At 45.5% G+C, this 25971-nt stretch overlaps 3 protein-coding genes across 4 annotated transcripts in view; 1 reads left to right on the forward strand and 2 right to left on the reverse strand.

The window, feature by feature from the left end:
* LOC120952977 (tyrosine-protein kinase Src42A) overlaps nt 1-16628 on the reverse strand; it is a 90236-nt gene extending 73608 nt beyond the window's left edge. Inside the window, exons 1-2 of one of the 2 annotated variants that reach the window (XM_040372596.2) lie at nt 16471-16628; nt 12561-13345 (exon numbers count right to left, since the gene is read on the reverse strand). In XM_040372596.2, coding sequence (XP_040228530.1) covers nt 12561-12833 — 273 coding nt within the window. In that variant the 5' untranslated portion in view covers nt 12834-13345; nt 16471-16628. Of the gene's footprint in view, nt 1-12560; nt 13374-16470 lie in introns of both variants that reach the window. The other variant, XM_040372597.2, reaches the window with a different exon arrangement.
* A 1403-nt stretch (nt 16629-18031) lies between these two features.
* Nucleotides 18032-19411, forward strand: LOC120951002 (zinc finger protein 605). Its single transcript, XM_040369456.2, has 2 exons — nt 18032-18590; nt 18652-19411. Exons 1-2 carry the CDS (start codon nt 18173-18175, stop codon nt 19338-19340), a joined length of 1107 nt encoding a protein of 368 aa, XP_040225390.2. The 5' UTR covers nt 18032-18172; the 3' UTR covers nt 19341-19411.
* A 120-nt stretch (nt 19412-19531) lies between these two features.
* LOC120951001 (mitochondrial potassium channel ATP-binding subunit) lies at nt 19532-22181 on the reverse strand. Its single transcript, XM_040369455.2, has 4 exons — nt 21961-22181; nt 21513-21882; nt 21348-21445; nt 19532-21280 (listed from the first exon to the last, which is right to left on the reverse strand). Exons 1-4 carry the CDS (start codon nt 22014-22016, stop codon nt 19648-19650), a joined length of 2157 nt encoding a protein of 718 aa, XP_040225389.2. The 5' UTR covers nt 22017-22181; the 3' UTR covers nt 19532-19647.
* Between the last annotated feature and the right edge of the window lie 3790 nt (nt 22182-25971).

Genomic DNA, 25971 nt, shown 5'->3' on the forward strand with positions numbered 1-25971 from the left:
CCACTGTTCTCAAACTACAACCCCATAAACGGTTTCTACCATATGTGATACGGTTTCTACCGCTTTCTGTAGGGTTTCCCCGTGTGTGGTACCAGTGGGCACCTCCGTGTAACACGCACGATTGGAGCTGCCAGTGCACTTCAGGTAAGCACACGTTTAGGTGAACAGGCCAGGGCTAGTGAAAATGTACCATACACCCTAGCTAACACTCGGCACTAGCAGCCGTTCTGTGTGTTTTGCACAAACCGGAAGCAACCACTTGTAATTGCCGCCCGATGCAGCTCGGGCTTGTGGGTATGTATGCGAGTTGTTGTGTGTTATGCACACTTCTTACGAGTAACGTGCGCTCGCGTTACGTTTCGAGAGCGATCGTGTCTTGCCCCCGTACTCGCGTGCACTTGGGATTGGATGACGTGTGCCAGTGTATTTTCAGTGAAGTGAATAATCGTCAAACATACACGCCGGTAGTGGTAGTGCCCTTCCACCTACAACAAACTGGTAGAGTGAGGGTTAGACAAAAGGCCCAACAGGCTATCGATGTATCCATTCGATCGACATGAAGATATGATCTAAGAACAGGTTTAAGAGAAGACTAAGATAAGTTTTTGGACTTACAATAATCTTCAATCATAAATAAAGGTTCATTACACAAAAAAGATAGAGGATTTGTAAACAAAAAACTAACTTTCACATATGTTTCAACTAGCATAAGAGCTAAAAAACGAAAATTAGAAATAATATTAAATCCTTTTAATAAGATAAAAAATAAATTACCAAAATAGGAACAAAAGAAGAACATTTGCCACACGAAAACAATCAGGACGAATGCAAGAGGTTTCATCAGGTAAAAGACCATAAAACTGTTACTTGTTCACAATAAAAGTAATAAACCATGTGTACGTCATCTGCAGCAAGCAATAAATGTTTGCAAATTTACACCAGACGCGGGGTGTAAAGTTGTCTGCAATTTGATGTGCAATTTCTAACAAATAACGCTCCTCCACATCTCTTCAACTTGCGTGCGTCTATTCGTACAGAAAGAAAGACATTTCTACACTTTATTTGATGCGCCAAATGTTTATTGGTTCAATGATGTTGCACGTCGTACACGGCCCCTTTCAAGAGGAAACATTGGCCCCACGTATCACGCAACTTCCTGGAGAGAAGGGAACACAAACCTCCTCCTGGACAGAAACAGATAAATGCCGGGGCCGATTTGCGCAAAACCTGCGCGACGACCTTGGAGTTGGTGTGGTCAGTACCCACATTTTATCATCACGCCACGCTTCATCGACCCCTAGGAAACAACCACCCGAGTCGGACACATCAGAATGGCACCAGCCAATCGTTTCCTTTCATTTCATCTCCTGAACACATGCAGCAATTGTTGCACACGAGAGTGTGGGTCTGTGTGCATGTATTGCGGCGGCTGGCAGCTTGCCGCAAAAACCCTTTTTCCCCCTTTTATTTTGTTTTGGAGACCACCACTTTTCGCACCGTATAACTGGTGCAAAACAATGCAACACACAGCATTTTGCGCCCTGCAAAATCCACCAGCGTGAGAACTAAGCCAACCCTCCACACACACAGACACACAGACGGAAGGACGGACGGACGGATAGACGGGTCGGACTGGTGACAGCCGTGCCGTTGTTACAACCTTTTTTATTTGCTTCATTCTTATTCCTATTCGAATCCACCTGTTTTTATCGCACTGTACGTGTGTCTTTCGCTACAGTACTGCTCACTTTTTGGTGACATGTTAGTTCTAGGGCTTTTTAAACATAAAAAAACTTTTCATTGCATTCGATTTGGACGCAACAACTGTTGCAAACAAAACAGCTCGAAAGGAAACATCTAACAAAAAAGGTTTTTTATTTGTATAAACATTTGACAGTTCGGTCCGCCATTTTGGATTTCAGCAATTGCATAAAAACAAAGATACATTTAAATTTGTTTTTTTTTTATTAAATTTTTTTTAAATGCGTTATATTACTTCAGAAAAAAATTCAATCATTTATGAGCTAACCTGATCACGCCTGCGACAATATCGGCGTTTATTTACATTTTTTCAGACTGAAATAATCAAGACTGAAAATCTGAGATTTGTTTGTGGTTTTGTATGGAGTGTTGACATGATTTCAGCCGCCAATTGTCAAACTCCATGTAAAACAGCTGACTGATATCGTGAAAGCCCCCAAAAAATGAAATTCTCCTTAGAAAGGTGTAATAGAAACTATTCTTATCGCTCTTTAAAGCAGCTTCATGATTCTACCATAATATTCAAACGAAACAATGCAAAGCATAAAACACCATTATACCTTCCCCTCACATTGCACCCTTTTACGTCCTACACGGACCACCCTGTGCGAAATGCTTAACCGGATAGCCATTTGTCAGGCAACAGAACGACACTAGCGATCGATCCGGTTAGCATCCGGTATGGTCAAGCCGGGTCGGTCGTGCTCGTCCGCTTGAAACAAAATGGCACTGCAACAATCGCCGGACAAGGATGACAATGAGAGCCAACCCCGTACACAACGTACGTTCGCACGGAGTGTCTGTGTGCTGTTCTGGGCTGCCGGGCTAGGAGGAGAAGATCATCCCCGCGAGAGAAACGCGAATAGAAATAGTATTGGCAAAAGGTGAAAATATACAACAGCGCAACAAATATAGCAACAAAACGATTCTCCTCGCACACACAAACACGTATGACTGGAACATCGAGTAGCTGAGACGGGCCGAAGTAGCAAAGTCAGCCAGCCGGGGCCCAGCGTCGAGCGTGAGCGGATGAGATGTCTTCCCAAACCGGTTCCACTTCCACCATCATCGTTGACGTGGGGGCCGTCTGTCGACAGTAGAAGAACAGGGCGAGCACATGTAAGGTCAGGTGGCTCCATCCCCAACGCCCCCACCCCACCCAACCCGTGTGCCACACTCCCTTGGTCGGTTGGTCAGCACGGCAAGATAATCAGCAAGGGTATGTTTTTGGTGTTTCAGCTTTTATCAAAGTTCGCCGACGCGTACTTATGTACATAGGCAACTAGAAGCACCAAGAATCGGCCTTGCAGAAGTGGCAGAAGTGGCGTTTTGATAATTGGAATATTCCACGCCCCAGCTCTAAAGCTCACACACGCGCACAAGTACTACATTATACGTCCCGGATAGGAGCAACACACCCATGATGGATCGGCCTATGCTGCTTCACAGGGCATTCCCAAGCGTTGTTGTTTTGGAGTACGAGGAGCTCCCGCAGTCCATCATTCAACACAAACACACACACAGACGCACACACAATGAAGCGAGCACCATATTCCAAAGACCGATGCAAAGCACTTTGTGGTGGTTGTTGCGAACAATCGTGCCCTCGTGTCTCGACATTTATTATACCAAGTCTCACCAAGCACCAAGAAGTCGGCAAATGGATTCAAAACCTCCGGGAGACACGCGGGACCATGGCTTGGGACCCAGCGCAAAAGGAAAAGTCCGGTTTGGACGGAAGTCAGCGACTGCATCGCTGCGTCACTTGCTTCATTCTCTCACGTTCTGCTGGAACGGGAAAGCGATGGATCGGATGGGATTGGGAGATAAGGTTTGGGAGGAGAAAGCAACGACGACGACGACGACGACGTTGTTTATGTCACATTAGGCGTACGAGAATGCAAAACAGCCTTTGCTGTTTGTTGATCAAAACCGTTTCTTATGCTTGCGCTCAAACTTATGCAGACCAATGAAAGGGTAATAACGATTGGACTGATTGTTTGCATTTCTCAGAAATTTTATACGACAAAGTGCTATTTCATTGGTGTCTACAAATATTGCACTCACAATGTTGAGATCACTGAACATTTATAACTAAATTTTAAAACAGTAAATATATTGCAGGCAGAAAACACATACAAAATTTCAAAGAATTACCAATTGCTTGCTAATTGTGCAATGAAGCTGTTTACAAAACTCAACAACATATTAAACCCTACTAATGTATCTGACAAACATATCGCTTTGCCGCAATCGAACAGCATCGCATGAGCGTGAGTAACCAAACCGGAACAACTAAAAAAGAAGGTTAACAGCCGTTTGCGCTGCCCATAGCACACAAGCACACGCACAGACAAATTAATTTAATTCACGCCTAACGCTACTATACGGCGACCAACGGTAATCGATCCGCGGCGTGCCTGTGTGGCTGTACATTTCAAATGCAAAATGGCCGATGACTTCCGTCGCATCGCAAGTCCGGGCCTGTTCCCGGATGATTGACGTGTTTCGAGTTCAACTCCAACGTTGAGCCACGCTGCTGGCGTGCGTTGGACGCGGTGGCCAGAGACGGGGTTAGAAGATTGCGCGACAATAAAATGATCACCACTGTTGTCACGACCACTTCGAGAGTTCTAGATAGATAGATAGATCGCTTGCAACTTCTGCCCGGTGCATCTGGATAGAGAGCCACGTGCAGCAAACTCGGTGTGGTGCATCGATACAATCAAGTTGGGAATTTCCCACGGGAGAATGGCTTTACAGGGTTTCACACTTTATCTCAAGACCGCGGGACCCCTTCCCGAATCTGTCTTAGCCAAAGCCAAGATTGCGGTATGATGCTTGAAATCGTTGATGATACCTGAAAACGTTGATGATACCTGAATTCATCGGATGCAATGCTGAATCTGCGGCACATTTCTCGAAACACACTGGTCCGCGCCGAGGACATGCGGTCGAATATTTTTTTACACGGATAACCTTTGTGTACATCAGTCTATTAGAAACACTCAATTATCCTTTTCGTTTGTTTACCAAAAAAGACAATTTAATAAAATGAGTGAATGCATATTTGTTTAATTAAAATATTTACAAGTGTTAAGAAAGTAGTTTAAACTGTTTAAATCATCTTTTCTGGTAAAAACACGAAAAAATAATTCACTGTTTTCAGTACACTGATGTACACAAAGGTTATCCGTGTAAAAAAATATTTGACCGCATGTCCTCGACGCGGACCAGTGTGTTTCGAGAAATGTGCCGCAGATTCAGCATTGCATCCGATGAATTCAGGTATCATCAACGTTTTCAAGCATCATACCGCAGTCTTGGCTTTGACTAAGACAGATTCGGGAAGGGGTCCCGCGGTCTTGAGATAAAGTGTGAAACCCTGTAATTTATTGTCGCTACACGTACGCACTCCCAACGGGTGAACCGGTACTGGCAATGCAGGGACGTGATTTACACATCGTGCAGCAAGGTTAACATTAGTGATGGGTAAAGTTGGCAAAAATCCGGAGTCGACTTCTATCAAACGCGTCTGGAATCGCCCGGAGTCGCTCGGAGTCATCCAGAGTCATCCAGAGTCATTCAAAATCGGAGTAATCCAGAGACATTCAGCATCGGAGTAATCCGGAGTCGGAGTGTTCCGGAGTCGTCCGGAGTCATCCGAAGTCATTTCAAGTCATCTGGAGTCGGCCGGAGTCGTCCAGAGCCATAGTCTTCCGGAGTCATCTCTAGCCATCTGGAGCCTTTAAGAGAAGTTTGGAGTCATCCGGAGTCATTAAGAGTCGTCTAGAGTCATCCGGAGTCGTACGGTATCGGAATCGATCTGAATCGGACGGAGGCAGTCGGTTCTGATTTTGCTGTCAGGCATTTCATCTCCGACACCGACCGACTCTGGACGACTCCGGACGACTCCAACTCCATACTACCCTCACTACAGACTACTCCGACTCTGGGTGGAAATGGTCGAAGTCGGATCAGAGTCGAGGAGGCACTCCAGTGAACACACCAGTAGTTTGAACACATAAAAAAGCCTTTCTCTTGATTGGTTTACTAGCATGGATGCAGGAATTTCCTCTGATGCATCATATTCTTATCAGCATGATTCTTCTTAAATGTTGACCAAAAATATAGTAGCTTGGATACAGGACTTTCCTCTGATGCATCATCCTCCTATCAGCATGCTTCTCCTAAAATGATGAGTAAATACATACACTGAAAGTCCTTCTTTCAACTGATGTGCTCCATGTAGCACAAAACATCCTTAACACCTAAGCTAATTGAATGTTCAAGGTTCAAAGTGTTGCTTTAAATCGAAATCTCGTCATAAGCAAATTCCACACATATCAATCATATTCTCCTGCTTCACCAAATCAGCAGGCACTGCTGTAATCATACACCAACACACCAAGCGAGTGAACAAAAAAAACCAAAACAACTCACATAATCCACACACGAAGGAGAAAGTAAACTGCAACCGTTGCTTTGCTTTCGTTTCACCCCAGCTTCGCTCAACTACCAGCCTTTCCGCGTGTCTACATGATGCCCATCGCTAGGGCTAGGGCACGGAACGCGCTGACGATCCGCCATTTAGCTCGGGCCATTATCTAATCAACGCAACCGGGTCCGCCGGGACGAATGCGCTTCACGAGGCGGAAAAAAACGGCAATGGCAATGAAAGCATAACCGGCACTCCCAACCGCCACCCGCACACACACTCCTACAGGCAATGCATGCGAACGCTGAGCAGACAGTTCCTTCTTGGCTCCCCGGCTCCGAACGGAGACAGACCGTCCAGGGCCTTGCGATTTGATGAGCCGGCGCACGGAACGACCAATCATCATTGCAACGATTTTTCACTTCTACTTGGCACAGTGTGCTTGGTGGGGCGCGCTTCTGCTGCGTTTGACTTTTCTCCGGCTGTCGCGCTCCTTTCCCTACGTTCGCTTCGTTTGGAGCATATGATTTGCGCCAGGGAGAAACTTTCGTTTCCGGTGCAGACATGGGCCGTCCTGCGCTGCGATTGCTCATCGTCGTGGTCATATGTTGTCCCTTTATAACGGTCTGTGTGTGTGTGTGTCATGCGAAACTGTTTCCATGACTGTATTAAAGGGTAAAATAACAATGACATGACATACACCAGAGGAATTTGGAGCATAATGCCTCTTTGTACGACATGCAGCGAGAATTGTTTATTGAAAGAACAAAATCCAATAACATTGCAAATTAAAAAGGATTTTTTTAACAAAACCTTCCATACATTAAAACCAAAAATGAGCTCAATTTTCACAGTTGAATAACAATTGTATGAAGTCTAATTTAAACAATTGGTAACGGTAAACTTAAGCAGCGCATAGTTGCATGATTAACTTAACCCACTTTAAACAAGCAATGAACAGCTAATGATTTTTGCCGCAATTGTTCGAGAAGATAACTATCGAGAACTAGCAAACTTGTGGGGAAATATAATCACTAAAAAATCAATACCGATTTCACACCCAGTCTAGACCACCCTGGTGCACACCCCTCGCCACCCAGTCCAAGGAGGGTCCCGGCCTACCAATGCGCCTTGTACAATCGTTGAAAAAAACATTGAATAATGTTACGGTTCATTGCCCACCACACACTCGCATAAGCACACACACACACATGCATACAACAAATTGACGTGCAACATTGGGCAAAAAATAAGTGTGTTTGTGCAACCCAGTGTACTTAAACCCACCAACACACCCGCCGCGCGCGCGCGCTCCACGAGGCACGATGCAATTTTGCGCGCTTTGTTTGGTGAGGCATCAACATGGCATGAAAGGATGAGTGAGGCGAGAGCTGTGTGCTGCTGATAATGTGCATGTGCGCGATGATTAAGATCATTATGCTATAACGGTCGTAGCATATTACTCACGCAGCTAGTAAGGCTCAATTTATGACTAATCGTCAAACAATATTTGTTTAACAAGTTTTGATCTTTTGTACTGTGTTTTGGACGGTTTATTTGAGATAAATTTTGAATTTTAAACATAACATTGACAAAATGATTTTAACGGGAAGAAAAGAACATACATTTCCTTGGAAAAACGGTCATTAAATCGACAAATTATCTTAATCACACTTTAACTAACGACGCAAATCTATCATTTAAATAAAAAAATATATATATATATATATATATATATATATATATATATATATATATATATATATATATATATATATATATATATATATAGGTCATTAAAATGATTCATCTACGTGTCACAAATGACCGGTTAAAATCAAACTATGAACTGTTAACACAAAACTACCCTGTTTGTAATTGACCATCCAAAATGAACAACCAAACCGTTCGGCTCATCGTTTAATTTAATGTTTGCGTTTTTCACGCCCTAATACACACTTAACGAACAGCGCAAACAGTTGTCACCGAACCGAAATCATGGCCGAAAATGAAGGGGGGGAGGGGGGGGGATTTTCGGTCACGCATGAGCAGCGGTGCCGTACAATTAGTGAGCCAGCCAGCCAGCGTTCCCCAATTGGCTGTGATTTTGCGGCCCGGCTCAAACTAAACCGGCAGCCAATTATAGAGAATAGACTAGTCGCTAGTAAAGCAGTGATAGCAAGTGGTTCGAAACTAATCAACGCAAAAAACTCCATTCACTTGAAATGCATTTAGTTCAATAGTTCAGATAAAACAAGCGATTGAGAAGCACGTTTAGCTTTAGATACTGTTTATTTGGACACATTTGCTATTTCCACACGAGCGTATAGTTATCAAAGGAACTGGAATTGATGAAATGATACAAATTATCACTAAATGCTCGCTAAATACATGTTGCACGTAATGAACAAATAAAATTACTTTATCAGTTGCCAGGAAAATGGCTATTTCTCAAACGGCAATACAGCATACCGACTGATAAGCAAGCGCAATGCCAGCAATCCCTAAATTGTACGTCTCTATCGGTCTAAGCAGAAATAAAATCCACCCGATTAGGCGTCAAAGGTATAAAAAAAGGCAAGATAATGCTCCATGTTGATCGCTATCATGTTCTGCGAAGGATTTGCACAACATATTGACATACGGGTTGCTCAAAAAAAGGGTAAACACCACGATATTTCGATTTTGCAAATCAACGGAGCGTGTAACCAAACCTTGCAGAAAAAGCTCAACCGCCAACGTTCACTTTCCACAACACGGGCCCAAGAAGGCCAACAAAGGGGAATGGATGATGTTCAAGATGTACACCAAATGTTTCTCCCCACCACCACCATCTTTCTGCGTGGTCGGGGGGAGAGTTTGCCGAAACACTCTTCATTTCACCGACGAAAAGAAAGGCCTAGAAAAGCGTCTTCTGCTTCGGCCCATTAGTTTGCTAATAATGCTAATGGACTGGGGGCCACTGGTCGGTCCACTCGCACGCCGTGATTGCTCTCGACAGCGTCTCTCTCACCCGCCCCGATGTTTTCTCAATTGACACACCACCGCCACCTGTTGTTGGGAGGGACGCAACTTTTGCAACAAACTGTTAAAGACGCCACCCGGTCAGCGCCCTATCAGGGGTACAACAAGAGGAGCGCTGGAAAAGCGCACCGTCGTTATGATGCGATTAGACGGCAGGCTTGCCGCTATCAGTGCAGGAAGGTGGAGGGCAGCCAAGATGGGCCGAACAGAGCAGAGTAGAGCAGCCGATAACGATTTCATGGATAGAGAGAGAGAGAAGGGGGTTTCTTGATTCGCATTCAACCGAAACGGTACCACAACATATCGGAGGAGCGGTCGCCATCGGTCGAGCCGAAAAACTTTCCCTTTCGATGCATACGCGGGACCAACGAACACACCGATGGCGTTGGCGCTCCGTCCGTTGGGCAACACACAATCGATAGTGAGCATTTAAAGAAACATAGGCTGTAGTAAAGCCATGGAAAAAGAGGGAGATGAAAAGGCATACAAATTACAATTCCGATTTGAACATCATCAGAGCGCGTGTAATTGAGGTTAGAGAGAGAGAGAAAGAGATCTCAATGTTGTCGGATGATTGCGACAGACACCTTTCGAATCCTGCCAACCAGTGAGTTCCATATCGGTGTGTAAAAATAGCGCAAGTTACAACACGCACGTCTACACGTGTTGCATGACATGATTTATGTATTGATTTTAACCAGTTTTCCCCAACAAACACATAACTGAATCTCCGATATCTATCCACTGCATTGAGCAAAATAGATAACAGACGGGAGATCCACCCAGTTTGCTTGAACGATTTCGTCATTCCACGGCACCATGGGCAGAAAGCAGAACACGGAATAACTACCCGCAGCAAATGTGCTCATCAACATCATCATCCAGTGGAATGTGGTCGATCAGGAACCCGACATACCGACATACCCCTCATTATAGAACGTTTGCCACCAACACCCAGAGCAAGGCAAGAAGCAGCCAGGCCAAATCGTTCCTCATCCCTAATGAGGTTTAGTAGTCCGGGGCAGTTTTCTCCCTCTCTACATACCTCTCTCTCTCTCTCCCTCTCATTATGGTAGCCAACCGAACTAATCGAGGCTGAACCTAATGCAGGGTGATCAAACTTACACGAAACTACGGCTGCTACGGTTTGAGATATATTTAACCTTCGAAGCGGAACCAGATGGCATATACGTTCAACCGTTGCATTGGTACATCATTGAGTCAAGCCGGCGGCTGCTGCTGCTGGTTCGGTCCGGGTTCCGGGGTCCCTCGGAGGGTTCGTTCTTGCCGACATGTTGAACAAATTACTTGTACACAATATGCATGGGACCTGTCCGAGTTCCCAAGTTGCGTAACAAAAAGCAAAGGGTAGTGTATGTGCCGATGTTGCATGCATTTGTTTTTCAAAAAATTTCTTAATTTAACTTGTTTTCAAAATGTTTCGAAGGCATCTAGTCACTTAGATGAGTCAATTGACACTCGATTATTCGATTATGATGTTTTGCAAAAATGATTAATTCTTGCCATCCAAAGCAATTCAGCTTGATAGTGAAGGTAGATTCTCAGAATTAGTTCAAGTTACCTGAATTACTTATTCATCAAACTCATAAATGATCACTAAACAACGACCCTTCAGATGAAAGGGTGTAGTTTATTCCTTGAATTCTTCTTTATGGCATAGCACCCTACGCAGTCTGACCGGCATTATAAAGCTTTCTAGACATGTCGGAACCCTTTACCACATAGTTAACCCATAGCTAAAGGGGAGAAGGTCTACGCACCAGCTTGCGTCTTCCATAAGACTTCCAACAAGTTCTCCTCAACTTTATCTACAGTTTTGCTAACACAAAATCATTACATCCTTCATTTTCTGAGTGAGATCTTTATCTGTGGATCATTAGATCTGATAGATTATCAGCTTGTTATGTTAATATAATAACTACTATAAACTCAAGAACCAACGAAAAACTGAAATAGTCTAAAAAGGAACAACGGAATGTCACTCAATAATTCGCGCTACAATCAAAGGTTTAGGTACAGATAGTTACCGAATGACAATAGCCAGCAACAAAAACCATTTTAGAGCCATCAAATGGTTCTGAGCCCGCCAAAAAAGTGTCTTTTTCTATTGTGACGAAAGAAAAATTGCCACTAATCGTTCCTCCTTTCGGCAATTTCACCTCGTCATGTGGTGATTATAGCGGCAATAACAGCAACAACAGTAACAGAAAGACCAACATCAAAGGCCTCAACCCAACCACCCGGCTTTGAATTCACCCTTCCCGCTCTTCTCCTAGAACCTAAAACCTTCCATCAAAGTTTCGGATTACCGAAGCACAACACACACAGACAAAAAAAGTTCCAAAAGCGACACTACAACAGCTCGCACAACAAAAAAGAAACGAGCTCCAAAAACATAAACATATGCACCCTGGAACACTCCCAGCAGTACCCACGATCAGTGTTACTACCCCCTTGCGTCATGATCAAATCCAGCGCCCAGGCCAGCGCCAAAACAGAACCAAACAAAACAGGAAAAAACGCCAAACAGCCCGGTAGAGCAGGCACGGCCAGGGGACCGGGGCGAGCACACTATGGGCCCACGATCGGTGGACCTTTTAATGAAAGATCATCGGGTCGGATACGAGCGTCTGTGTGTGTGTGTGTTTGTGTGTTGGGAACAAGTTCTATTCATTCTCATGCTCCGCTCGCATCAAACAAACCAACAAAAAAGGCACCAAATTCCATCCCTCTGTCCCTGGCTTATGCTTTTTTTTGGTCGGTTGGTTGTTGCTCTGCGGCAACTTGTACAACTTTCCATTCTCCATCATCATCGTCAGCCAGCGTTCAATGCTTCTGATGCTGGCTGACTGGCTGGTGGCGATAATTTTAGATCGAGACATTCTCACAAGACACGATTGGGCCCCGATGGCCGTCAGCAGAGAGCACAGGCCACAGCCCAATTCTTGCTGTGCTTCTCATTCTCCCTTTCCGTGTGTTTGTGCTGTTTGTTTGTTCCCTTCCTTCGGGTTCTGGGCTTTCGGCTTGGGCAATCATCGTGAGGATTTGGTAATTTTATAGGCTTCCCGCGGGTCCTTCTGCTCGTTCGCTTCCCATCCCTCCTCCCCTAACACCAACAAACATCCGCATGCGGGTTAGTCTTCGGTCCGATAGTTGACTGTTCTCACGTCTACATCCTCCCAAGAAAAAATTGATTTCGATCCTGCGCATTTAAAAAATCTTCAATAAAAACCGACCACACGTCTTCTCCTGTGGTCCTTGGCGGAGTTCTTCTACAAGCTTCAGCATTCCCACAGCCACCTTGCTGCACACCTACCTGAGTGTCGTTGAGTATCTCCAAATGTTCGCCCTTGCGGAAGCTCAGATCCTCGTCGGTGCGGGCATCGTAGTCGTACAGCGCGACGAAGATCTTGGCCGTGCTGATCGAATCGTTGCCCGGATCGGGCAGGGCCGGCATCGGCTGGCGGATCGCTTCCTGGGGCGGCGTGGCCACCGGATTGCCGGCCAGCACCGGCTCGCTGTCGATCGGTCCCGGTCCGATCGGGTCCTTCGGGTCGGCCTTGGCCGTGCTGCTGAAGCAATTGCCCATCGTTCTGTCGGAAGCACTTCACAAAATCGACGATATTTCCCGTGGTTTTGCGGGAATTCTTTGTTGCCAAAACTACGGACACACACACAGACACACACACACTTATGCCTTTCCCTTTTTGCTGGGTTGGCGAACTTTTATTCAACAATTGGCAAGTGTAATCACACCTCGATAATTTCACTTCACATTGGGGCTTTTCCCCAAACCGTTGAGCCGATGGGATGGGAGGACGGGAGTGTTTGCTTTCTCTCGTTCTCTCTGCACTACTTCTTCTTCTTCTTCTTTGCTACACTTTCTTCTTACACTGCACTAATCCGCACAAATCTACGACGCTGTCATTTCACCTGTTGGTGCGGAGGAGGTTGACTTTAGAGACGGGTTTTCCAGCTTTCCCGTTGCTCTAGCAGCCTAACTACTACACATGCTCACATACACTGACACGTCTACAGACGATTACATTTCACATGTACACACATACAAATCACACACACACACACAAACACGCACTGTTGCTGTTGGGACAAAGGGAAAGAATAAACACTTTGAAATGAAACACTTTAGTAGGATTCTTGTTAGAAAAATGTGAGCCCACATTGGAATTGTATGACTTCACACCTAGGCGAGGCCCTATTGGACGCCTGTTTTACGCACTCTTTCTTGCGGGTGTGGGTGGGTATGTTTGCCTTGTTTATTTTTTTCTAAATTCTTCACATTTCTTAATGCACACATGAACATCTACACACTCGCAGAAATAAGGGCAAACACATGATGACACATACGCAACGCCCGCTGCAGTTCGGGAAGGATAATTGTCACAAACCGTTCGAACCGTTCCACTACATTGACACCACTCACAATCAAAGTAGGCCTGAGACCTTTCCTCTATTTGCTTACTTGCTCATTTTCATCCCACCGCCAAAAAACAAGAGAGCAACCACGCCACTGTTCTCCCGCGAATGACCTCGAAATTTTCACCTCCCCCTCCCCCTCCAAAACATGCAGCTTCCCTTTCGCGGGAAGGATATCCCGACATTCACAAAGAAAATACAAACAAAGCGGCACTTTTTTGTTTGTTTCTTTGAAAGTTTTACTTCTCAAAGACACACACGGGAGCATAAATATGCTGCCCTGATATGGTGCACTTGTGCACTTGTGCTTTGTGTTTCATCTGACCTCATAAATTCTCCCTTTTTTGACGCTCTGTATCGTCGTCCTTGCTGTATCCCGAGAGCGTTGTCGCACCAGTTTGAACATGAACAAAACCAACCCGACCCCACACAGCGCACCTTCCCTGCCCTTCCAACTTTGTCAAACATATATTACACACGCACACGCTCACATACACATACACACCCCTATTCATCAGGGGAATTGCTCAAAACAATACCAAACTTGTGATTTACTGTACGCTGAAGAATGCAACACACAACACAGCATCCCGCCGTCTTCACGCACTCTCACGGCCACTGCCCACTCGTTTTTCTTTGGGGTTTCTTGTGTTTTGGACACACGGCACACGACACCGAAATAGCAAGCAGAGCGTTCCTTCTTTTCACTGTGTGTGCGGCTGTGTTGTTGGGATATAGGAATAAGAAACACAAGCAGCATACACACTTGAGCCAATCTAGCGACTCCTTTTGGTTAGCTGGCTTTTGCTGCTAGTGCTGCTGCTGCTGCTGCTGCAATCACGCACCACCAACACATTTGCGCCACACATACACGCGCACGAGAAGGGTGAGGAAAGCCGGCACGCACACCACTGCACTATCGTTCATTTCAATCGATTGGCTTGCAGGGTTTGACAGCAGCTAGCATAATGTTAGAGCGTGACATTTAACTCATTGGAAATGATCGTATTTCTAATTTTTTTGATTAAAATTTGTTTTGTTGAGTTAAAGTAAAGTTTATTTTTGTAGTCATTTACTCAAGAATACCAAAAGGATAATAGTTCAAATACAATTTCCCAAGAAATAGGTAGAGGCAGAAGGACAACATTGTATCAAGCGAATGTCTCAAAAAGTCATTTCTTCAGGCAGTTGCTTTTGTATTTTAGGTTCAACTCTTAAGCTAAAAATTTCTGTTATTAAACTTAATACTTGATCTATAACAAAGCACACAATATTGGTGTGCTTTGAAGAGAAATATAAAGTTTGTTGGGCTTATATTCAAAATATCTTCTATAATGAGTAAGTACAGTGAACTCTCTCAAATCTGCGACTGCTTCAATACGAATAAAACACTCTTAATTGAACAGTTTTGACAGTCCGGTCTCGTGGTACAATCGTTACCTCGTACGACTGAACAACATGCCAGCAATGGGTTCAAGCCCCGAATGGACCGTGCCCCCATACGTAGGACTGACAATCCTGCTATGTGTAATTAGTAAGTCACTGAAAGCCAAGCCCATTAGTGATAAGCCTTTACCGACCACAGTTCTTGACCCATAGAAGAAGAATTTGGAAAACCTCTGAAATCTGTGAAACCTCTTATTTGTACATGGTGTTGTCATGTTTATTGAATGATGTATGTTCTAATCTGCAATTGTGTTCGCAGTTCCTTAGCCTCAGCCAAGGCTGCATATTAAATGTTCTATGTCTTTCTAGTTTGTATGAACATTTCATTCACTTTCATTCTCTCTAATTTGAAACCCCCTCTAATGTGAGTGCCATTGGCTCTCCAATAAGAGAGAGTTGATTGTAATTAAGTAAGTTCACGAGTAAGTTCAGCAATAGCTAATACTGAACAATGCAAATTGTCCAAATAAATTGAATCGTTCTCGCACTGCATTGAATTACTCTTCAATAAGTAAGTTATTTTGCTAGTGAAACTTGGGCAAGTATGGGCAAACATTAAAAAAACTATCCACTTTACCAGAATACTTTGTGAGCAAAACTTCATTTTTCCAACTCAATGCCTTCAACAAATTGTCTTAAGAACCCTGCAATCTCGCAATTCGTACACATATTCACCCACACATACACCGTATCCACTTTGCTATGTGGCCCCTTTCTCGTCGTCGTCGTTGTGTGTCGTGGCTGTGGTGTATTTTTTCTCTCTCTTTCTCTCTCGCCTATTTGTCACCCTACCAGAGGTCCAATCACTCAATTACTTTCTATTGCAGCGAAACATAAACACGTAAATGCACTTTATTGAATGAAAACTGGCCCAGTTGGTCGGGCACGGATCGGCCCCGGGTTCCCGGAAGCAGCAGTTCTGCCTGCCTTTGGTTGCCCCTTTTTTGGGCAACACACACCACTGGGGACGGTTTTCACAGAGCACGCACGACGGGACACGGGGGTGGTGGATCGTTCAAGTTTAACCTTTCACCGAACCGAAAAACCAGCCCAATGGATAGAAACTTGAACAACCACACACTCTGCAAGAATGCATACTTTTCACTAGCAGTTAATCAGCAAAGCAGTCGCATCCGAAAGGAGACACTTTTCTATCGAACGGGTATCGCTCACTATCTTTCTCACACTGCACGCACGGACCGTCCCTGCCCTTGTCAAATTTGGGCCGAATTCTGGAAGCCACGGGGCAGCTACTGCACACAGTCAAGGCAGCCTCGGAATCACACGCCACGACGATGCACACACATTGGCAAGGCTTTGGGTTGATTTTCTCTTTCTCCTACCTGTCGGCCGAAACGAAGCGCTGCACGACGCGCCCACCACTTGGAGTTGTTTGCCTGACTCTTTGTGAATTGTGCTCACGTTCACAGTCTGCCACACTCACACGCGCTGCCTTCGCTGGGCTGGCTGATTTTCGTATGACCCGTCTGGTCGGGGTATTGTGTTTACGGATTGGCGTATTTGCGTGTGTGTGTGCCTGCGTTGCTTTCTGTTATTTTGTGTCATTCCGAAACGTCAAATATTTTTTTGGTTTATGGCAGTGAGTTGTATACTTTCCGTGCGAATTGTGATTTATCGGCATTTTATTTATTTTTTATCTTTAAAATAAAGTAACTTTTATCGAAATTTATCAATCTTTTCATAATGATGTTAATTTGTTTGCTACAATGGCTGTAAATTATTAAAAACAGCTTTTTTTCGAAAAAGGTTGCGGCTTCTTGTTCGCTCTAGTACTCAGAGTGACCAGAAATACCGATTTATCCATATTCCTACCGATTTTTGATATGCCTACCGACTCACAGATGAGCCTCCTAAAACTACCGATTTTTCATTTCTTCTTCTCTCTCTTTCTTCTTTGGCTCAACAACCGTTGCCGGTCAAGGCCTGCCTGTACCACTTGTGGGCTTTCAGTGACTTATTGATTACTCCCCATAGCAGGATAGTCAGTCCTACGTATGGCGGCACGGTCTATTTGGGGATTGAACCCATGACGGGCATGTTGTTAAGTCGTACGAGTTGACGACTGTACTACGAGACCGGGTTAATTTTTCATTTATCCTACCGAAAATCACAGATTTTTTCGTAATACTGACCAAAAACTCATAAAACCATTTCCCAAATCACTTAATGTATTAAACTCTATATGGAAATCACGAGCAACCAGAACCAGAAATTCAACAGAGAAAACAAAGAAGTTCATGAGATGCGATGATACCGGACGCGCTGATAAAATTGTATATGGGATTTGACAGATAATGTAAGACGTGCGATTTTGTCATACGATGGAATCAATTCAGGAGTCATTTATACAGGATTTGTAGAAACCATCTCTAATTTATGTTTTGTTATCATTTAAATTACCAATTCATCCAAATAATCTAAATAGTTGCTGACAGCACATTCGATTTGCACTGTCCTAAGCGGCCGCGTGGAGCCCCGAAAAGGGATTCCTCAACGCTCTGAAGCAAATGTGCATCTCAATCATTCGTTGGGTTAGATTCCCTAGTACAATTTTTAGATCGACACTACCGAAAGGCCTCATGTGACTGCTATGAACCAAATATAAACTATCTCCTTTGAATAAATAAAGGATGTATTTGCTCATGCTGCTGAACCTTTGTTGAGCAGATTAGCTTCCATCTAGACTACTCTCCCCCCCCTACCCCCACCCCCCCACTCTTCGTGCTCAACAATTCAAAGCCTACTGAAAACTACCGAAAAAATCTGAATCTCCTACCGAAAACTACCGATAAAATTTTGATGCGCCTACCGAAAATCGCCAAATTAATCTGGCCACTCTGCTGGTGCTGCACTTGCCAACTGTCAAGCAGGTTTATTTGTAAACAAAACAATTCCGAAATCATTCCAGCGCAAGCAAATCGATTACAGAAAACGATAAAAGTTGTTATTTCAAGCAATGGCTAAAGATTTTACTTCAGAGAACAAGTAGAAGATTTCTTAAATCAACGCTCAAACAATAACACCATGCAATCTGAGCTACACACGAGCAGTTATTCCACAACCAAAACGACAAACACAACACCGGTACGACACCAAGATGGATATTCGTTGCAGCTTCCAGGCCGAATCAAGATAGAACGCTTACCACACGCCGAAATCCAACTCAGCTATGCAAAAATGATCGCCAACTATCAAATTAAAAGGGAAAATGATTCAACTGAACTATTGCCGCAAACGATTGCCGATGGAACAGTGAGCGAAAGTTACTTGCTGGCGGCAAGCAATGTGCATTCAACGGAAAGTGCCGGAGAATCCTCGTTTGTGAGTGAGATTGAAATCGGTGCCACAACGATTGCGTCTCAGTTTGAGGAAAATGTACAAATCAAAAGGGAATACAGCTCCAACGACGAAGGTTCGTTGGAGCAGCAGCTAATAACGGACGGTAAGTTGACAAATGAAAAGAGTCAATAGAATATATGTACGAATTATCTTCTTTTATGTAGATCATACCACAGAACACTTTACAAGGACAACGGATGCAGAAAACCAGTCGCTTCCATTTGGATGTGAATATTGTGACGCTTCGTTCGTGAACCTTCGCCAGCTGAACAACCACCGGCGTAACCACCAGCTGGACATGTGTCCCGTATGCAAGAAAACCATCGTTGCCCGGTACCTCAAGGAGCATGTAGCGCTAAACCATCCCAAATCCGACGCATTGCCTCAGAAGCGCATCTACAAGTGTGATCAGTGCGAGAAGCTGTTCTACTGCAAAACGCTGCTGATCGATCATCAGCGCAATCATCAAACGAAAGAGTGTCCTTACTGTAAGCAGATGGTAAAGCTGCGCGTACTCAACATGCACATCGCTCGGAAACATTCGGCGATCGTGTCGCAGGCCGAACATTGCTCCTTTCCCTGTGATCAGTGTGATCGAGCGTTCGGCACAAAGGCGCTGCTCGTAGACCATCAGCGCGATCATCTGTCGAAGAACTGTCCGGAGTGTGGGGTGAAGGTGTTGGCGCGCTGTCTAAAGAAGCACATGGCCCGGAAGCATCCGCCCGGTGGGTTAGGTGTTAAGGCAAACCGGAGCTACCAGTGTGAGCAGTGTGATAAAACTTATTCCAACAAACGAACGCTCATCGTTCATCAGGCAAAGCATCAAACGGAGGATGAGGGAAAAATTGTGTGAATGCTGTAGTTAACAAGACATAAACCTGAAACTGTTGAAAAGACAATAGAAATAAACGATTGTAAACGTTACATTTGAGTTTGTTTTAATTTTTTTCTATGAGCAAAGGCACACAATTTCCTTTATCTCGTCGTTTATTCGAGCCAAACGCAATGCTAGCATTTGTTTCGTGTAATAAATAGCCCCTAGTGTGCATGATGTTGCTTCATTAAGCAATAATTGTCTTTTGATTTTGCTAAACTCCCGGCCCCAACCATTCAGTAACAACTAAACCCTTAACCAAGCGCAACACACTAACGCCCACCCTCTAACCGTACGATCGTGCATCGTGCTCCTGCCGCTGTTGGCGCTCCTGCTGCTTCACCAGCTCGTAATAGTATCCCTGCGCCTTCAGCAAGCTGTCATGCGTGCCCACCTCCACGATCTGTCCCTGATCCAGCACCACTATCACGTCCGCATTCCGAATCGTCGACAGGCGGTGCGCAATGACGAGCGTGGTCCGGTCGAGTACGGCCGCATCGAGCGCACGCTGGACCACCGCTTCGCTGGCCGCATCGAGCGCACTGGTCGCTTCGTCCAGGATGAGTATCGTCGGCTGCTTCAGCAGTGCCCGGGCAATCGCGATCCGCTGGCGCTGGCCCCCGCTAAGCTGTATGCCTCGTTCGCCCACCATCGTCTCGTACCCATCGGGCAACCGGCTGACGAACTCGTGCGATTGTGACATTTTGGCCGCTTCCATCACCTCCTCCCGCGTCGCATTCGGACGGCCGTAGCGAATGTTTTCGTAGATGGTGGTGCCAAACAGGACCGGCTGCTGCTCGATGAAGCCGATCAGTTCCCCCCGCAGCCAGCTCGGCGCCAAATGACCCAGCTCGTACCCATCGATCGTGATGCGACCGGCCGTCGGTTCGTAGAATCGTTCCAGCAGCGCCGCCACGGTCGACTTGCCACTCCCGCTCGCGCCCACCAGTGCCACCGTTTGGCCCGGTCGAAGCACGAGATTGAAATCCTTCAGCACGCGCTGATTGGGCCGAGTGGGATATATAAACTGAACTTCCTCGAAGCGTATCTCGCCCCGCAGATTGCTGTCCGGGATGATCAGGCCATGCTTAAGGTCGACCCGCGGCTCCAGGCTCAGGAACTCGAACACACGCGCCCCCGCCGTCATGCCGCGGATGACCGAGCCGAGCAGGATGGAGCCCTGGGCGAGCGATCGCTGAACGCCCTGGGCCGCCACCAGGAATGCCATCAGATCGCCCGCGCTGATGGAGTTCGCCGACATGAAGTGGCCGCCGAGCAGGAGCGTCGTCAGCACCATCCCGTTAAGGCACAGATTGCTGAGCGCTTGAAAGACGGCAATGCCGGCACCGAGCTGCTGCGACAGGACGGCCGATTTGTCCGTCTCCACCCGGAACAGCTCGATCTCGCTGTACTCGCTGGCACTAGCCCGTACGGTGCGAATGTTCGACAGTGCCTCCTCACTCACCGATGTGGCTCGCTCGGATTGGGCCTGTGCCTTCTTGCTTAGGTGGCGCAGCGAGCGCCCGAGCAGGGAAAACATGGCCACCGCTACCGGGACCGACACGAGCGCAATGCTGGCCAGCTGAGGCGAGATCCAGAACAGGGAAATGCCACCGCCGACGAGCTGGGCGAAGCTGCGCAAACCCTGCGAGATGCACTGCTTGAAGCTGGACTTGAAATCTTGCACGTCCGCGGTCAGCCGGTTGACCAGCTCGCCGGTACGATTGTGATCGAAAAACTCCAGATCTTGGATGATGATCTGCTTGAACAGGTCCTGCCTGATGCTGGCCGCCATCTGCTCGCCGATCTGGCTGAGCAGCAGAATGTACAGGAAGGTAAAGCCGGACTGGGCCAGATACATGCCGAACAGCTGCAGCGCAGGGCCCCGCATGTCCCGAAAGAAGCTTGCGGTATTGATGCTGGGGGAAAGTGAAGAAGATGGTTTGAAGTTACGTTCCCCATGATTGAGAAGGTGATTTTACTCACTCTTTAAGGCTGCTGCCTGCATACCGGGCCAGCTTGTTAACGATCACTCCGAGCAGATTCGGTATTTGAATGTTGAAATATGCCACGGCAAGAGCAGCCTAGGATTCGAAACCATTTTTAGAGCATTATGTTATGTTAAATCACCTTTTGCATGTGCTTCCTCACCATAACGGCACCAATCAGCTTGCCCAAATGCCGCCTCAGGTAATGCCAAAACTTCCACCAATCGAACCGCACCGCCCCATCGTCCACTAGGTGCCGCTGGCCGGCCAGCCGGTTTACGGACGCCTCACAGTGCACGAACGACTTCCGGTACTGATAGCCCAGCGTGATGCTTACGACCGTTCCACCCAGCAGCACCCTTATCAGTCGCGATCCCTGTGAACTGGTTTTCGTAACCGTGTGCGAGGGCCGGACCACCGTTCGCTGGATGGTGTTACGGATCGGTTGCAGGAACCCACTCCTCCCCAGTCCGAACGATTGAACCGTCTTGTGGAGCAGCACATTCCTTCCCTCCGTGCTGTATGGAGAAGACCTGAAACAAACAAGAAATAGCAGCAACGGAACGAGGTTGAGGTTATGCAATCTCTCTACAGAATCGGCCACTACCGACCGAGTCAGTCCCTGCCAGCAACATTGTCGGTGCGGGGAGAGTAGCAACTTCAGCATTGCTCACGAAACCAGTGCAAAACACGTCCGGGCGTAGCTCGTAAGCCACGGATTGTTGGCCGCGCTCGGAGAACGCTTCTTGTGTCCGGTTGGTTTGAAAACAACGCAACACTTTCGCTGTTGCACAGACTGTTGTGATTTGTGTTATTTTTTTGTCCACTGCTTTTTTCGTAGTTGTAGTACATGTCAAAAGTACCGGTGTAAACAACAGCTGATTGTCAGTTGCGCACAATGGAGCGGTAAAAGGATTGTGCAGCGTGACATTCAACGGCAGGAGCTTGAAATGTTTCCATGTTTTCTGAAATGTTTTGTGAAATATTTCCGTTTTTTCAAAATGTGCAGTTTATCTAAGTACAGTAGAACGTCGATTATCCGGGGGCGGATTAACCGGCGGGCGGCTTAACCGTGCGCATAAATGTGACAGCTGTTCAAACGTACAGCGAACATTTGCAGCGATAGTCAAGTGGGCAACCAGATTTTTGTGCAGCTCTAAAGTGTCTAGTGATATTTTCGATATTCATTTTTGTTCATGAACAGTTGTTAAACCTATAGTTATTGATTAAAATAATATTTTACTAACGATTAATCGATTTATTCAAGTTGGATTAATCATAAAACTAATAAAAAACTAGTAATAAAATAATTTTTATATGAAAATGACATTTCTTGGACCATTATCCGTGCAAATCGATTAACCGGCAACCGTCCGGTCCCGAGCTGCCCGGATAATCGACGTTCTACTGTAATCCACCGTGCAAATAAAATGAAGAATAACGCACATTAGTTTGTTAGTTCCTAGCATGTAAGGGAGCATTTTCAGGATCGATTTGGGTTCAAGATCTCTTCTAGGAATAGTTTGGGTGCGGATTCTATTCCTGGAACTGTATGGCTTCAGGGTAAGATTCAGGAACGGTGTAGTTTCAATATAAGTTCCAGGACCGGCATGAGTATATGGGTTCAGATCGAGTATTAGTTTAGGATCCGAATCAGCCTATATGGGGTTAGAATAAACTCCAGCGTTGGTAAGGGATAAGGATTTGTTACATCAACAGTATGTTTTCGAGAGTAGTTTGAGTTCAGAACTGCCATGAGTTCAGGAACAGTTCCACAGTCGGTATGGTCTTTAAAAATATGTTTCTGGAAAAGTAAAAGTTGGGGATATGTTCGATGACTGGTATCGATTTGAGATTAGTTCCAGGTGTGATATGGACTCAGAATCAGTTCCTGAACAGTTAAGGATTTGGACTGAAATAGGTTCAGAATGAGGTCCTTGTGCTTAACAATATGTCTACCCAAGTACCACAAATCCACTGAACGACCATTAAACGGGTTCTAAACGGCTCAAGTTCTTAACCCAAAAATAAACTAAAAAGACTTCGTTTAACAGACGGTGGCCAACTGGTGCATTCTAAAAATAGCAAAAAAGCTTATGGTGCCATCTGCTCGTGGGATAGCCACACAGTGGAGCTTTCCTCGCTTTGAGAGTTTTCTTCTTCCTTCTGTACTGTTCAATGGTTTCGCATAGAAGTTATGCATCGAAACTAGAACGGCGAAACGATTGTTTAAATACTAAACTCCAATTTCACTCACTAGCATTGAAGCAAGTAAAAGAGACAAATGTAGTCTAAAAGACTCAAAGTCTCTATTATCAATCAAACAAACAAACAAACTAACTAACGTTGTGGAACCTGGGCAGTAGTTCCAGGGCCAGCATGAGTTCAGGAACAGTTCCAAGATTGATATGGTTTCAAAATAAGTTCCTGGACTGGTAGAAATTTTGGAAGTAAGTGCTCGAGGAATGGTTTCGGTTAGGGGTCGGCTCAATAAATAGTATGGATTCAGGGTCAGTTCTAGAACAGTTGTGGATTCAGGCTTATGTAGATTCGGAACCAGCTCTATGACCAATATGGCTAAAGCATCATTTACAGGACCAGTATGTTTACATGATCAGTTCCAGGATGAGTATGGACTAAGGATCAGTTTCAGGAATGATATGAGGTGAAGATCAGGTTCAATAGCACTTCAGGTTCACTGGTACAGGTTTAGGATTAGTTCCGCTAACAATAAAAGATACGAATTTTGCTCTCTTGATGAATTATTTAGATTGCAGGGGCATCTGAGAATTCATATTTCTAAATATCTTTGCCTACTGTAGTTATTTTGATAAATGAAATGGGATTTGTTAGATTTTGAGATAGGCAGAACACACCCTTAAGTTAGGCAATGAATTAATAACGCCCATGCATAGGCAACACGCATTACATATATTTTCCGATTAGACAGAAATCCCATTTAAACTAGAATCCAGTTGGAATAGAACCCAACATTCAACACAACGAGAATTGAAGAAGAAAATGTATGTATCGTTAACGGAGCACGTAGGCTCCTGATAAGAACACCCCTGAAATTACCAGTAAATCAAGTTAAAATTCCAGTGTAGTTGACTAAGATCTTACATCAAGTTTTTGGTGAGCAGTGCTTTTATTGGGAAGTTCGATTCTCAAAAAGAGTGGCAAGACTATTTTTGGCAAATTCCGTAGTTAGCTTGGCGGAAATTTGCAAAAAATTGGGGTGCCAGCCTTTTTTAAGGCTATTGCTCGGGAGTACTGCTACCTCACTTAATACAGTCCACGAGACGGAGTAGGCCCTAGGAACCTACAGGATTAATACTGCTATATATATATTTATTTATTAAAAAACCACTTGTGAGAGATAACAATCCCGAACTCAGCAATATAACACTCGACATCTTCTATCGTCATTGTAAATTCTACAGCTATAATGATTCGGATAAAACTATTCCACCAAAATTACAAACAATGAACAACCTTCTCACAATCGTTGCAAAGAGTGCACTCAAATGAAGTCAGCACGATATTCCACAAACAAACGGTTGCAAACGAAAGTATTAAATTAAAACAACTCCGTTGCGCGATGAAGTGAAATGTGCACAGCTTGCATACCATTACTGTCCAGTATGGCAGCACATCCAACGGGGAACCATCTGGTAGCCTGCAGCGCTGGCAAAACCTTTACACCGCCCACTGCGCCTAAGGCAAGCGCAATATTCAAATTCAATTGCCGATATGCTTTTCCACTCTACCCCGTCCAGTTTCGGTGCGTGCAATAGTTGTTTTTACGTTGTTGTTGTTGTTGTTAATTCTTTTCGAAATTAAATAAATTCCCATAACTTCACATGACACAGCAAACCCGAAAATCCTGGTCAACCCGGCGTGTGCCCGGACCACAGTGTGGACATACAGTGCAGTCCCCGGGATCGTGCGTCCCAAAACAAACGTGCGTGTGTTGCGGGTGCAGGGTGGTAAAGGCAGGAAAGGGGGTAGTTCCCGGCTAGGGATAGAATTATTATCTTCCATGGAAAACGCTCGAACGGTCCACTGTGGTTTGCGTCTGCATTATGAGTGTAGCCTTTCGGGGGAATTGCACTTGTACCACATACACAAACACGCTGATGCGTTTCGGCGCATCCCATCCACCCGACCCACCCAAAAAGTGCCCCCCCCCATTTCAAGGGTCAAATTTTTGGCCCCATATTTGTATGTTAGTTTTGTACGGCGCATGGTTGTGGTAGGGAACCGCACGTTGACACACGGCCTTTGCGGTTTTTAGTGGCCCCGTTTTCCCAGCCCTGGTCTGGCCTACAGGGACCATTGTCGCACAGACACACATCTACACATGCAGCACCCAGTGTATCCTGCAAATTCCCCCCTTTCCCCCCCCCCCCCCCTATCAACCAATCCCCTGGGTGCATTTGTAGCAGTGTTTTGGAATGCATTTAAATACAGAACGTTTTCCCACGGGACCTACGGTGGCGCGAGCCCCCAAAAAGGTGGGGGCCGCTATCGATTCCGGCGGGTTGTTTTTTATTCATACGATTCTGCCTTTCCCATTCCCCCCCCCTCCCCATTCAGGGAGGCTCCTCTCTTCCTCCCTG

The sequence above is a fragment of the Anopheles coluzzii genome, chromosome 2 (genome assembly GCF_943734685.1).
Source record: "Anopheles coluzzii chromosome 2, AcolN3, whole genome shotgun sequence".
NCBI classification, from domain to species: Eukaryota; Metazoa; Arthropoda; class Insecta; order Diptera; family Culicidae; genus Anopheles; species Anopheles coluzzii.